Genomic DNA, 14,669 nt, shown 5'->3' on the forward strand with positions numbered 1-14,669 from the left:
ACACCCCTCAGATCCCGGTTGCCCCCTTCGTCCGAACAGCTGGGGAGCAGCGCAAGTTGGGGGGGAACCCCCGGGCCCACTCACAAGGACGCCCGCATACTAAGCGCCCTTGGTGGATGCCGGGAGGGGGGCGGGGGGGACCCCGCGCGGGGCGGGGCTCTGCGCTCCACGTGCCGGCCTGGCGCCCCGCCCCGCCCCGCCCACGACTCCACCTCACCCTCACGGCTCCGCCCCTCGCTGGTCCTCCCCCGCCCCCTCTGTCCTAAGCCCCGCCCCCCGCGGCTCGTCCGTCGCAGGAAGCCCCTTCCCCACAGCCCGGCCCCCGAAGCTCCGGCCTGTCCGTCGCGGGTCCTCCTTCCCCAGAAGCCCGGCCCCTCGCAGCTCCGCCCCGCCCCTCGCAGCCCTCGGCTCTGCGCTCCCGGAGGCGCGGGCGGCGGGGCCCCGCGCCTTTTGTGTCGGGCTCGGGCCGCCGCGCGCGCACTTTCCTCGGCGGCCGGGGGCGGCGGGACGCAGACGCGCCTACCCCCTTCGGCAGGCGGAGGGACACCCCCTCAGTCCCGGCTCGCGGCGGAGCCCGCCCGCGCGCGCCCCCCGCCTCCTCCTCGGCCGTCGCCGCGCCGCCCGCGCCCGCCCGGGCCGGCGCCCCGAGTTAAGGCGGGCGCGCGCTCGCCCCCTCCCCTCCGCCGCCCGCCCTGCCCCCGGCGGCGCGCGCACACGCCGGCCCGGGCACGCGCCCGCCAAGATGGCAGGGGCCGGGGCCCAGCTGTCAGGCGGCGCCGCGGCAGCCGGTCTCCGCAGCTAGCGGCCCGGACGCCCGCCCCGAGAAGATGCTCCCCCGCTGCCCCCCGCAGCCCAGCGAGACGCGGAGCCGCCGCGCCCGGGGCCGGCTCCCCCGCTAACGCCCCGCGCCGCGTCCCCGGCCCCGCGCGCCCGCCCTGGCAGCGACAATGAGGTGAGTCGGACGAGCCGCGCGGCGGGAGAGGACGGGGCGGGCGCGCGGGGGCGCCGGCGGGGGCGCCGCGGACTGCGGGCGGGTCGGCGGGGGCGGCGCGGGCGGCCTGTGGAGGCAGCGGGGGGGGGGGCACCTGCGGGGCGGGGGGCCGGGCCGGCGGGCAGGTGTGGCGGCGCCGGGCCGCGGCCTTCGGCCTCCCCTCCTGGGCGCCCCCCGGCCGCGCCGCGAGCCCAGCTTCGGCGGTTTCCCGAAGCCGCTCGCGTCTCGCGCCCCCTCTCCGTGGCTTCTCGCGCGCCGGGCAGTGTCGGACCCCAGGGCAGCCCGGCCCGAGCCGTCCCCCGGCCGGGGCTCTGCTCGCTGTCAGGCCAAGAAATACAGCCCTGCGGGCCCCCGAGAGCCGGAGTCCTTCTCCCGCGGTCGCCGACCCTCGCCGGTCGGGGTAATCACCCCCTTGCCTTTTTTCTGGGTAATTGTGCCTCCAGACACGCAGCCCGTCGCACCTACGGTGTCTGCGGTTTCATGTTGCTTGTTTCGTGAACTTTACGTGAACGGAACAATACAGTGAGTGTTCTTTTGTGTCTGCCTGCCTTCCCCCAAGTTGTTTTCGTGGTTCATCCATTTGCTCACTAACCTGTAGCAGCCCATTGTATGAACACACCGCAGTTTGTCCAGTCCCCTGTCGGTGGGCGTTTGACTTGTGTCTGCCTTTTGGCTATCATGCATACACTTCTGTGCCCCCCGCGCACTCATTTCTGTCGGGGACATATCGAACAGTGGAATTTCTGGGTCAAAAGATTGGCATGTCTTCAGATTTAATAGATGATACCAAGTTTCCAAAGGTATTGGAAGGTATTGGTTTGGCCGATTTATACTCCTTCCCGCAAGCGTTTGAGAGTTCTTGTGCGCCACGTCCTTGGCAGCCCTAGGTATTGTCGGTCTTAAAACTTTAGCCATCCTACCGAGTGCGAAGTGCATCCCGCTGTGGTTTTAGATTGTACTTTCCTGCCAACCCATGAGGTCACGCTCCTCTTTATTTGGTAGCCTCTTTTATTATTAAGTGCCTGTTCAGATGTTTTGCCCATTTTTCTTTGGGATTTACATGGCTCTTCTCTCCTAATTTGTAGTTCCAGTCTGAAGTCAAGAAGATTGCTTCTTATAACACCTTGCAGAAATCCTGTTTTGCCGTTCGGATTAAGTTCTGCACAGTCCACTTGGAATTTGTTTTTGTGTGACTTCGTGTATTTGTGTGTGTGTAACTTTTTGTGGAATTTATTTTTTGTGGAAAAGGGGGTTACATTTCACTGGGGAAAAGGTCATCTTTCCCCTGTATTTCTTCAGTGCCTTCTTCGTCATCTTCCAGACTTCCATTTGGGACCATTTCTTTTCTCTGAAGCATACCCTTTAGTGTTCCTTTAGTGCAGGTGTGGGGTGACAGATTCTTACTGTGTGTTTGTCAAGCAGAGAGAGTCAATTACCATATGGTTTCGCTTATTTGTGGAGCATAAGGAATAACACAGAGGACATGAGATGGTGAGGAGAAGGGAGTTGGGGGAAATCCGAGGGGTAGACAAACCGTGAGAGACTTTGGACTCTGAGAAACAAACTGAGGGTTTTGGAGGCGAAAGGGGTGGGTCTTGGGTGAGCCTGGTGGTGGGTATTAAGGAGGGAACAAATTGCATGGAGCACTGGGTGTGGTGCATAAACAATGAATTTTGGAATACATTAAAAAAATTAAATTTAATTAAATTAAAAAAAACAATAGCTTAATTGAAATACAATTCACAAAGCATAAAATTTGCTCATTTAAAGTATACGATTCCGTGGTTTTTAGTATTTTCACAGAGTTTTGCAACCATTACCACAATCTAATATTAGAACATTTTCCTCCATTGTGAAGGGCCTTTTAGGTACTTAAAGAATTCTTTGTTTGCCATTGTTTTCTTTAAGCATTTCAAAGACATTTCATTATCACTGACTTGGATTACTTCTTTTGAGAAGCCACTTGTCAATCTGTCATTCTCTTGAAAGCAGTCTTTTTCTCTGGGTGCCTTTAAAATATTCTCTTTGTCTTTGGTTTTCAGCAATTTTTCTATACTGTTCCTGGTGGAACTTTTATTTTTTATTTTTATTTTTTTTTTTTTTAACTTATGACTGGAGTGCTTAGGTCTTCTTGAATCCGTGGCCTTAACATCTTTCATTAGGTTTGGAAGTCATCAGACATTAATACATGAAATATTACTTCTGCCCCATTCTGTCTCACCTTTCTTTCCGGAACTCCAGTTAAACATGTTAGATCTTTCATTGGATTTTCTGTCTCTTAACCTTTCTTCTGTGTTTTCTGTTTGTCTCTCTGTCCTCATTCTGGGTATCTCCTCACTTATCTCTTTTTCTTCTGCTATAAATGATCTATTAAACCATCAATTGAGGGTGAGGTTCTTATTTCATTTTTTAAAGATTTTATTTGTTTATTTCAGAGAGAGAGAGAGCAAGCGCCAGCACAAGCCAGAGGGACAGGCAGAGGGAAAAGCAGACTCCCCATTGAGGAGGGAGCCTAATGCGGGGCTCTATCTGAGGACCCAAAGATCAGGACCTGAGCTGAAGTCAGATGCTTAACTGACAGACACCCAGGTGCTTTTTGTGTTTTTTTGTGTTTTTTTGGTTTTGGTTTTTTTAACACCCAAGATGGGGCTCAAACTCACAACCCCAAGATCAAGAGCCACATGCTTTACCCACTGAGCCAGCTGGGCATGCCTCAGTTGAGTTTTTCATTTCAGTTATATATTTTTCAATTCTTTATTTTCCATGTGGTTTTCTTTTTATAGCTTACCACTATCTGCCAAAATTATCAATCTTGTCTTTTATCTCCTTGAATATGGTATGCATAATTATCTTAAGGTGTGTCTGATTATGGCATTAATTGTGAGTCTTGTGTGCTGTCTGTTTTCTCTTGGTTTTCATTCATTTCATCTTATCTCCTTATGTGCCTAGTTTTTGTTATTGTTGTTTTTTTTTCTTTAATTTTGTGCTGGCCATTGAATTTGCCTAATATTTTGTAGAAATTATTGGAGATCTAAGGTGATGTTTTCCTCTGCCGGAGAGAATCCATATTTGCTTTCGTCAGGCGAATGGGGCACTTGGCATCTGGAGTCACTTCAGTGCAGTCTCAGGGATCGAGCTCTTTCTAAACCGAGCTGCAGTCCCTGTGAGGACCAGCCTGTTTGGTCCACCTTTACCCCCAGGGCTCAGCTCTCCACTAGCACCTTCCCTCCCTAAGCCAACACCAAACTTTTAGTGTTCCCTTAGGAATCGGCAAACACCCTCAGGGAAAAGTAACTCTGAATACTGAGCTCACTTTCCTGACTCTGACCATTCTTCCTCCTTCAGGCATCCATGCAAATATTTATTATATTCTTTCCCTGCTTTTCTAGTTCTCTTCGGTTAGACATTGTTCAGATTTACTTAGTCCAAGGTTGTTGGTAGTAAAAGCTCTTCATTCATGCGGGTTAGGGGCAGTTTGAGTCAGGATTGAATTCTGCAGGAGATTTAAGCTAGCAGGCTATAGAAGCTGTGGAGAATAATAACAACTATTTTCAGGAAGCCTGGGTGGCTCAGTCGGTTAAACCACTGCCTTTGACTCAGGTCATGATCCCAGGGTCTGCCTCTGCCTGCCACTGCCTGCATGTGCGCGTGCTCTCTCTCTGTCAAGTAAATAAATAAACTCTTTAAATCAATAAATAACAGCTATTTTCATGTGTATGTCAACTCTATTAGATTGTCAGTTTGTGAGATACTCTTCGAATCAAGATAATCTCAAAAATAAATCTTTATTTTCCCGTAATATATAATTAGTTGATAAAATGGCAGTTTAGTGCAGGTCATTACTGCGATGCAAAATATATTGGAAGCAGATGCTTTCCTCTCTTTTTTCCATATTTCTTTCTTTTGTTTTAATTTCCTTGTTTATTTGTTAAAAATTACCCTTTATCTGGTCCTCTTGAATAGAACATTTAATCTTTTGATCAACAATAGCATAATAGAATTCTCATATTCTGTTCTTTTGGATCAGATAAGATGGCATGACTGTAGAAATGAAAGTTTATAAATGGCTTTTCCAAAGTGGGCCATTCAGTTATTCTTTTTCTTTAAGTTGTCTGTTTTTTACACAGATTTTTTTTCAGGGATCATTTCTGTAGTGTGTTACACCGTTTTTTTTTAAATGCTGCTGACAGTTCATGGTTCTCTGTCACAGACTGTTTATAGTTAAGCACCAACGTGCATACATTGACTTGTACCCCAAGTACTTGGCTTTTGTGCAAGGACCTAAATTAGTCAAAGGAGTATATTCATTACCTCTGTTGTCAGCTCATTTGATTGGGATATTTATAAGCAACTTGGTTCATCCATGAAAAGTATTTTGCTTTCTGTTCAATCCTGAGTTTTTTCAGTGAAAGTGACACATTTTTCTTGCTAGATAATCTCATGGGGGTATGGAGCTGGGACCTGTTCATAAAGGTATGCAAGGTAGTTTCCAAAGCATCCCTTTTCAGGAGTGTCTAAGAAAGGCATAGGGCTCAAGATGCATCCTCATGAATAAACTGAACATTTGAGGCACATATTTTTCACATATTTTAGGAAAAAAATGTCCTGTTGGATCAAACTCCTCAGATAATTAAGGCTGTACCTGAGTTTTTCTTTCTTTTGTAGACTGTTGCCTGACTCCTTCCCTTTTCCTAACAGACCTTATATATTTTCATGTCTTCATTCAAAAAATCACTTTTTGAGGGCTTACTGGTTCCTGTTGCTGGATTAGGAGGGTAGGGAGGTGAAAAGAACCAGACCTCCCCTCCCAAATAGTCCCCATCCTTAAATGATTTACAGATATACTAGATCCCTTTCTGCATCCTTTTTTTCTTAAAAACCAAACCCCCCACATTCGCAGTATACAGTGTATTTCTGTTGATATGCTTTTGTCATTTATCTTTGGGGAACATTCTTTTTTCTGAACATTTTCCTTATCTGCCTTTTATCTTTTAAAGATCTGATATATAGAAGGTTAGGATTTTTATGTCATTAAGTCCTTTTCTTTGTGGTTTTCCTGTCATTTTTTTATGTTGAAGATAGCATTCCTCTAGAAGTTTGATAAGTATTAATTTGTTTTTCTATTTTATATATAAAATAGAAAAAAGTCATCCTTCGGGGTTCCTGGGTGGCTCAGTGGGTTAAAGCCTCTGCCTTTGGCTCAGGTCATGTTCCCAGGGTCCTGGGATCTAGCTCCGCATTGGGCTCTCTGCTCAGCAGGGAGCCTGCTTCCCCTCCTTCTCTCTCTGCCTGCCTCTCTGCCTACTTGTGATCTCTGTCAAATAAATAAATAAATAAATATCTTTTTTAAAAAAAGTCATCCTTCAATTTGTCTGGACTACGAGGTGAAGATCAAAATTACTTTTTTCTTCAAAACTGCTGGTCAGTTACTTGACTGTACCAGTCGATACATGGCAGAGGTATCAGTAACATTTCCTTAGTTAGATGGCGATACAGGCATCTGGATCTCACAGTGGTCTTCAAGGGTTGCAACCAGTAACATCTGAATGAGGATCATCCCCCAGTCCTCAGAGCAGTTACCTGCCCCCAGTAGGGACCGCCCTGTGTATGTAGGACACAGCTGGTCCAGCATCCCACAGGTCTGGTTTTGTGCCAGGGATCCACCTCTTCTGGGCCAAGGGCGTTTTATCAATCTTGGAGTTATACAGACTGCAGTGAGATTGCAGGGCCCAGAACCAGATACATAGGCACAAACACAGTCCTTACTTATCACCGTAAGCCTGTACTGGCTAACACATGTGGGTCCAAGTACATTTCTGAACCTAGCACTGCGGAATGGGGACAGAAGAGCATTTCTCCAGGTCATGGAGGGAGTCCTTGGAAGTCATATTAGGGAGCCTAGGGAGATCTAGGCTCTCTTCTGTTCTGTCTGCCTGTTTTTAGGCTGGTGCCAGTGCTTTATTGACCTCGTAGACGATGGTTTTTACTTTTTTTTTTAAGATTTTATTTATTTATTTATTTTAGAGAAAGAGAGAGAGTGTGTGCGTGTGAGCAAGGGGAGGAACAGAGGCAGGAGACAAGCAGGGTCCATGCTGAGTGCAGAGGCCAACACGGGGCTCCATCTCAGGACCCTGAGATCAGGACCTGAGCTGAAATCTGGAGTTGGACTTGCAACCAACTGAGCCACCCAGGCACCCCGAGTTTTACTTTTTTTTTTTTTTAAGATTTTATTTATTTATTTGACAGAGAGAAATCACAAGTAGGCAGAGAGGCAGGCAGAGAGAGAGGAGGAAGCAGGCTCCCTGCTGAGGAGAAAGCCCGATGTGGGGCTCGAACCCAGGACCTTGGATCATGACCTGAGCCGAAGGCAGTGGCTTAACCCAGTGAGCCACCCAGGCGCCCCCCGAGTTTTACTTTTAATGGAAATTTTAATGTCAGTAATTTGTTGAAGAATACAGAGCAGTTTAGAAACCTATCTCACAGTGTTTGAGAAAATACTCATTCAAGCCAGCAATATTCCAATGCTCTTTGTGTGAGACACGTATGGAAATGGTTCTAACAGCTTATGCTGGTGATTTCCCAAGCTGGTGAAAAGAAATCACCATGAATCATAGTGCCATTTATTTGTATTTTATTTTAAATTTTTATTTAAATTTCAGTTAACATAGGGTGTAGTACTAGTTTCAAGTGTACAATTCAGTAATTCAATACTTCAAACAGCACCCGGTGCTCATTACAACACGTGCACTCCTTAATCCCCATCACCTGTCTCACCCATCCCCCTGCCCAGCCGCTCTCTATAGTTAAGAGCTTGTTTCTTGGTTTCCCTCTCTCCCCCACTTTTTTTTCCCCCTTTGCTCGTTTTGTGTTTGTTTCTTAAATTCTTTTTTTTTTTTTAAGATTTATTTATTAATTTGACAGAGAGAGAGCACAAGCAGGCAGAGAGGCAGGCAGTGGCGGGGGGCGGGAAGCAGGCTCCCTGCTGAGCTGAGAGCCCGATGCGGGACTCGATCCCAGGACCCTGAGATCATGACCTGAGCCGAAGGCAGAAGCTTAACCCACTGAGCCACCCAGGCGCCCGTGTTTCTTAAATTCTATGAGTAAAATCGTATGGGGTTTGTCTTTCTCTGACTTATTTCACTTAGCATAATACTCTCTATCCACACCATTGGAAATGCCAGAATTTCGTCCTTTTTTATGGCTGAGTAATATTCCATTACATGTGTTTCTTTGTGCATGTATGTATATGTATACACATACATCATATCTCCTTTATCCATTCATCAGTCCATGGACATTTGGGCTCTTTCCCTTTTTTGGTTATTGTAGATAATGCTGCTGTATACATCAGGGTGCATGTCTCCCTTTGAATTAGTATTTTTGTATTCTTTGTATAAATATCTAGTAGTGCAATTGCTGGGTCATAGGGTAGCTCTATTTTTAACTTTTTGAGGAACCTCCACACTGTTTTCCAGAGTGGCTGCACCAGTTTGCATTTCAGCCAACAGTGCAGGAGAGTTCCCCTTTCTACACATTCTCACCAGCATGAGTTTCTTGTGTTGTTTTTAGCCATTCTGACAGGTATGAGGTGATACGTCATTATAGTTTTGATTTGCATTTCCCTGATGCTGAGTGATATTGTACACCTTTTCATGTGTCTGTCGGCCATCTGCATGTCTTGTTTGGGAAAATGTCTATTTGTGTTTTCTACCCATTTGCTAATTGGATTATTTGTGGAGTTTTTTGAGTTGTATAAATCCTTTATGTATTTTTTTTTAAGATTTTATTTATTTATTTGACAGACAGAGATCACAAGTAGGCAGAGCAGCAGGGAGAGAGAGAGGGGGAAGCAGGCTTTCCGCCAAACAAAGAGCCCGATGCAGGGCTCGGTCCCAGGACTCTGGGATCACACACGAGCCGAAGGCAGAGGCTCAACCCACTGAGCCTCCCAGGCACCCCTGTATTTTGAATATTAACCCTTTATCGGATATGTCATTTGCAAATATATTCTCTCATCCCACAGGATCGCTTTAATTTTCTTGTTTCCTTCACTGAGCAGCTTTTTATTTTGATGAAGTCCCACTAGTTCACTTCTGCTTTTGTTTCCCGTGTCTTCAGAGATGTGTCTAGAAAGAAGTTGCTACGGCCAATGTCAAAGAGGTTACTGCCTGTGCTCTCCTCTAGGATTCTAATGTTTTCATGTCTCACATTTAGATTTTAATCCATTTTGAATTTATTTTTAAAAAAGATTTATTTATTTATTAGAGCACATGCGTGTGCACGGGGGTGGGGGGAGGAGCAGGGGGAGGGGGAGAGAGTCTTAAGCAGACTCCTCGCTGAGCACGGAGCTTGGCCACCTGACCAGGGCTCGAGCTCACGACCCTGAGATCATGACAGGAGCCAAAACCAGGAGTTGAACACTTAACCAGGTGAGCCACGCAGGCGCTCCTATTATGAATATATTTTCGTGTGTGGTGTAAGAAAGTGGTCCAGGTTCATTCTTCAGCACGTTGCTGTCCAGTTTTCCCAACACCATTTGTTGAAGAGACCGTCTTTTTCCTTTGGATATTCATTCCTGCTTTTTCAAAGATTAATTGACTATATAGTTGTGGATTGATGATGATTTTTTTTTTAAGATTTTTATTTATTTATTTATTTGACAGACAGAGATCACAAGTAGGCAGAGAGACAGGCAGAGAGAGGAGGAAACAGGCTCCCCGCTGAGCAGAGAGCCCGATGTGAGGCTCCATCCCAGGACCCTGGGATCATGACCCGAGCCGAAGGCAGAGGCTTTAATCCACTGAGCCACCCAGGTGCCCCTGATGCTGATTTTTAATATGAGCAAAATCATCCTTTTGTTAAAGGACTGCCATTTTGAATTTTGCTGGTTTGGTCATTTTGTTTGTATCTAGTTGTAAACATAATAAATTTAACCTTACATTTGTAATTATACATAAATAAACTGCATGAAAATAAATCAGGTTCCTTTTAAAGGGAATCTATATACTACCTAAGTTTGAGCTTTGCAGTAGACTATGAGCTTAATGGTAACCGAGTTGTTAAATGACTATCATACATGCTAGAGTAATATGAAGGGGACCTCCAGCTGACCTCAGGGTGGGGGGGTGAGAAGGGCATTGGCCCCCTCAGCAAACAGCTCTTCATTTTCTCTTTCCTAGCCCAAAAGGAGATCACCATAGAAACAATTTCTATTGGAAATTTTCTCTCACTTTTTAGAAAAATAACTTTTTCCTGATTTGCATGTGGTATATATTACATGCAGAGAATATTTTTTAAATTATTTGACAGAGAGAGAGATCGCAAGTAGGCAGAGAGATAGGAAGAGAGGCAGGAAAAGAAGGAGGGGGGAGCAGGCTCCCCGCTGAGCACAGAGCCTGATGCGGGGTCGATCCCAGGACCCTGAGATCATGACCTGAGCCGAAGGCAGAGGGCTAACCCACTGAGCCATCCAGGCGGCCCCTCCATGCAGAGAATTTGAAAGCATAGGGAGGTAGAGAAGATGATGCAAATCAGCATTGATCTGTTGTTTAGGGAAAACCACATTAAACATGGACTCTAGGGCACCTGGGTGGCTCAGTGGGTTAAGCCGCTGCCTTCGGCTCAGGTCATGATCTCAGGGTCCTGGGATCGAGGCCCGCATCGGGCTCTCTGCTCAGCAGGGAACCTGCTTCCCTCTCTCTCTCTCTGCCTGCCTCTCTGTCTACTTGTGATCTCTCTCTGTCAAATAAATAAATAAAATCTTAAAAAAACAAAAAAACAAAAAAACATGGACTCTAGTTCCTTTACATGCGTAAGGGAACATTTTCACAAAATTGATATTGGGCGGTGTACTTGTATTGGATATTTTACATTTAACTTGTATGTATTACCCCCTTGTTAAATAGTCTTTGAAAATATTTTAAGTAGGCGAATAGTATCTATTATATGACATACCATACTTTATCAGCACTCCAATTTTGGGACCTTTAACTTGCTTTTAGGGTTTCGTCATTGTAAATAGCACAGTGGTTAATGTCTGTGCACATAATTCTTAGGGCACATCTTTGATTATTTCCTTAAGATAAATTAGTAAAATGGTATTATTACTGGCATCAAAGGGTATAAACATTTAATTTTAATTTCGAATACTAACCCTTTATCGGATATGTCATTTGCAAATATATTCTATGATAATTAACATTATCAGAATGTTAATTTTAAACAGAGAAGAGAGAAAGAAAGAGATAAAGTTAGTAAAAGGAAGTTTAATCCTGTCTTAACTTAGAGGTTCCCCCCCCTAAAACAAAGGACTAGAGAAAGGTCAGAAGTAAATGGTGTGGTTCCATGTGCTCACCAGTCGGGGGAGCCCCGTTCCCCATTCCTCTATAGCGGCTGGCGTGCAGGTGACAGTGTGTCTTTGTCTTTAAGGCTGTGTGAAAGACATTTTCTCTTCAGTTTGGAGTTCATGTTGGAATGTGGACAAACTTTCTAAAAAAAACTGTTGTGTTATGCCACACTTTGCCCCCTATTTTTTAAAGCCTGGATTTTAGAGTCAGACCTGATTCTGCTCCAGAGCCACTCGTTACCTGACTGAGCAAATTACTTAACCTTTATGAGCCTCCATTTTTCTCACGTGTACTGAGGATAATTCCACTTCCCCCACAGGGTTTTGTGAGGATCCGTCGAGAATGCATAAAAAGTTCTTAGCCTGTGATGTCCAATAAAGGTTAGTTACCTACCTCCCCCACCCCAATTCGTTATGTCTGCAACCCTGAAAAATCTGGATCAACCCTGAAAACCCTGAAAAATCTGGAACAATTCTAAATTCAGATATTCTGTCCGTTGTCAATCACTAAATCACTCATCTTCCATAAGTGGTAATTTTTTGGTTTAGAAGCCATAGTTGTTACTAATGCTTCAATTTCTAAAAATGATTATCTATAAAAGATACAAAGGAGAACTGTTAGAATAAAGACAAAAAAGGAGGCAGACTATTTGGGGGGAGAAGAGATCATTGTACCAGAACATTAATGTTAAGAAATACTTACTGCGGGACACCTGGGTGGCTCAGTCAGTTAAGCATCTGCCTTTGGCCTGGGTCATGATCCCTGGGGTCCTGGGCTCAAATCCCACATGGGCTCCCTGCTCAGCAGAGAGTCTGCTTCTCCCTCTTCCTCTTGCCGCCCGCCCCCCCGTCCCACCCCCAGCTTGCTTATGGACTCTCTTTCTCTCTTTCGAGTAAGTGACTATAACGTCACTTCCTCCAGGAGTTAATCCTTGAGCCCTTCCCTGAAGGCCCTTCCCTGTTACTTGCCTGCATGGCATCCCATATCTCCTCTTCCGTAACTCTTTATATTTATAATTATTTACATTTTTTCTCCTCTACTTCATGGAGGATTATGCTTGTTTTGATCACTGTTGGGTTCCTAGAGCCTAGCATTGTGCCTGGCACTTGGTAAATACTTCGTCAATATTGATGCTGCCACCTGTACCTAAAATGGATAGCAAATCATGACATTGTCATTCCAGCTTGGCCTGGGTCCTTCCAAGTACAACATTCCAGGCACAACATTCCAGTCCCCCAAATTGGGGAAGCTGGCATCCAAACGAGAGCGGTTTCATTACGTGGATAATGATTTACTGCACAACTGGGGCAATGGTGCTTTAGTCCGTTGTTCCCATACGGCTGCTGTGGGGCATGATTGTTTGTTGATGAGTGGCTGGATTGTTTTTCCTGGTATTTCCTCGTAAGGACATTATGTGCTGTAACTTTTGGTGTCTTGGACATTTCTCAAACTTTACCGTGCCTGGGAATCACCTGTGAATGTTCTTCCAAAACGCAGATCCCATTGCCAGAGGTGCAGGAATGCTTTCTTAAAATCTCTTTTTCTCTTTCTATTAATAGAATTTATATTTTAGAACAATTTTGTGCTTACAGAAAATTTGAATAGATGGTACGGAGAGTTCCCATATACCCTGCACACATATAAATGGTGTCATTTCCCCTGGTACTAACATCTTACATTTAGGGGACATTTGTTATACTTAATGAGCTAATATTGACACATTCTTATTAACTAAAGTCCAAACTTCACTCCTTGCTTCTACCTTGTGTCTTTCTTCTGTTCCAGGGTACCATCCGGGACACCACAGCACATTTCATTGTTGTAGCTCCTTCAACTCCTTCTTGCTTTGATAGTTTTTCAGCCTTTCCTTATTTCTGATGACCTTGTCTTGTTTCAAGGAGTACTGGTTAGGTTATTGTAGGATGCCCCTTGTTGGAATTTGTCTCAGGTTTTTCTCAGGGTTAGAGTGGGGTTGCAGGTTCTGGGAGGAAGACCACAGAGCCAAGGCGCCGAGGTGCCATTTCTTCACATCTCGCAGAGGGCACGCTCTGGCGACATGGTCTACGGCTGCTGAGACTGACCGCAGTCACCTGGCTGATGTCATGTTTTCAGGTATCACCCTTGTGAAGTTAGTCTCTTCGTCGCCCCCTCCTTTTTTTTTTTTTTAAATATTTTATTTATTTATTTGACAGAGATCACAAGCAGGCAGAGAGGCAGGCAGAGAGAGAGGGGAAGCAGGCTCCCCACTGAGAGCCCGATGCGGGGCTCGATCCCAGGACCCTGAGATCATGACCTGAGCTTAAATCCACTGAGCCACCCAGGCGCCCCATCTTCGTCCCCTTTTTAAGAAAGCTCACGGCACACACTTAAGCAGTAGGAAGTTGTGCTGTTTCTCCTGATGAGTGCTTTTTAAATATTAATAATTTTTATATGCATTAGGAGAAAATAGTGTATCACATCCACAGTATTTTAACTGAGATCCCCCCCGCCCCCAGAGGGCTGTATCTGAGACAAAGGCCCACATGAGAGGAGCTTTCAAGGGAATGTTCCCCCTGGGAGCAGGAATGAGGGGAGGGCAGGGCGACAGAAAGAGGAAGAGCTGACACAGGCATTCTGTCCTGATCAGGCCCTTGCTCTAAGCTGCCGACTTGATGATGACTGCATTGCACAGGACTCGCATTTGTGGGGAGAAAGGGAGAAGCATATACCCATCAGCTACTGTCTGCCTTTGTCAGTGGGTGGCCCCGAGAGGGCTCCCATGTGTGGTTTTCTGTTAGTCAACAGTCATTGCAGACTGTTTTCCCATAGCCCATGGCAACCCCTGGAGCAGGGACAGGGAAGGTAGGTCAGAGCCTGGGCGAGACTGGTCACTTCAGTGGTGGCTAGAATCAGAACCAGTGAGGCAGGAGGAGCAGAAGCAATGCAGAAAGGTTGCTTTGTGCATGTGGTTTTGCGAATATTATTACTAAATAGAAAGGAAATATTGTTTCATTGCTTTCATCCCCTAGTGCATTGCTTCTTGATTTTCAGCCATTGCTGCAGAGTTTCCGATCCTTCCAGGTTGGCTTTGCCTGGGTTTTTCTAGTGCTTGAATGCTTTCTTTTCTTTTTGTGGTACCCAAACGTTTTAATCTCTGACCCAGTTGCAATGACGTATACAGTTGGAAGGAGGGATCCAATTTTATCCTTTCTTTGTCTGTTTTTTCAGTTTTCCCAAAATCACTTATTGAAAGTTTCATTCTTCTCCCACTGGTTTGAGATGCTGTCCTTTGTCATATTTAACTAATTTGACCTATTTCTGGATTTTCTGTTACATTCCATTGGTCTATATTT

The 14,669-nt window shown here is 45.7% G+C and overlaps 1 protein-coding gene across 1 annotated transcript in view; it reads left to right on the forward strand.

Moving 5' to 3' along the window:
• The first annotated feature begins 737 nt into the window (after positions 1–737).
• EVL (Enah/Vasp-like) overlaps positions 738–14,669 on the forward strand; it is a 143,667-nt gene continuing 129,735 nt past the window's right edge. The window contains exon 1 of the mRNA XM_047735532.1: positions 738–952. Within this exon, the coding sequence (XP_047591488.1) occupies positions 948–952 (5 nt within the window). The 5' untranslated portion in view covers positions 738–947. The remainder of the gene's footprint in view (positions 953–14,669) is intronic.

The sequence above is a fragment of the Lutra lutra genome, chromosome 7 (genome assembly GCF_902655055.1).
Source record: "Lutra lutra chromosome 7, mLutLut1.2, whole genome shotgun sequence".
NCBI lineage: Eukaryota > Metazoa > Chordata > Mammalia > Carnivora > Mustelidae > Lutra > Lutra lutra.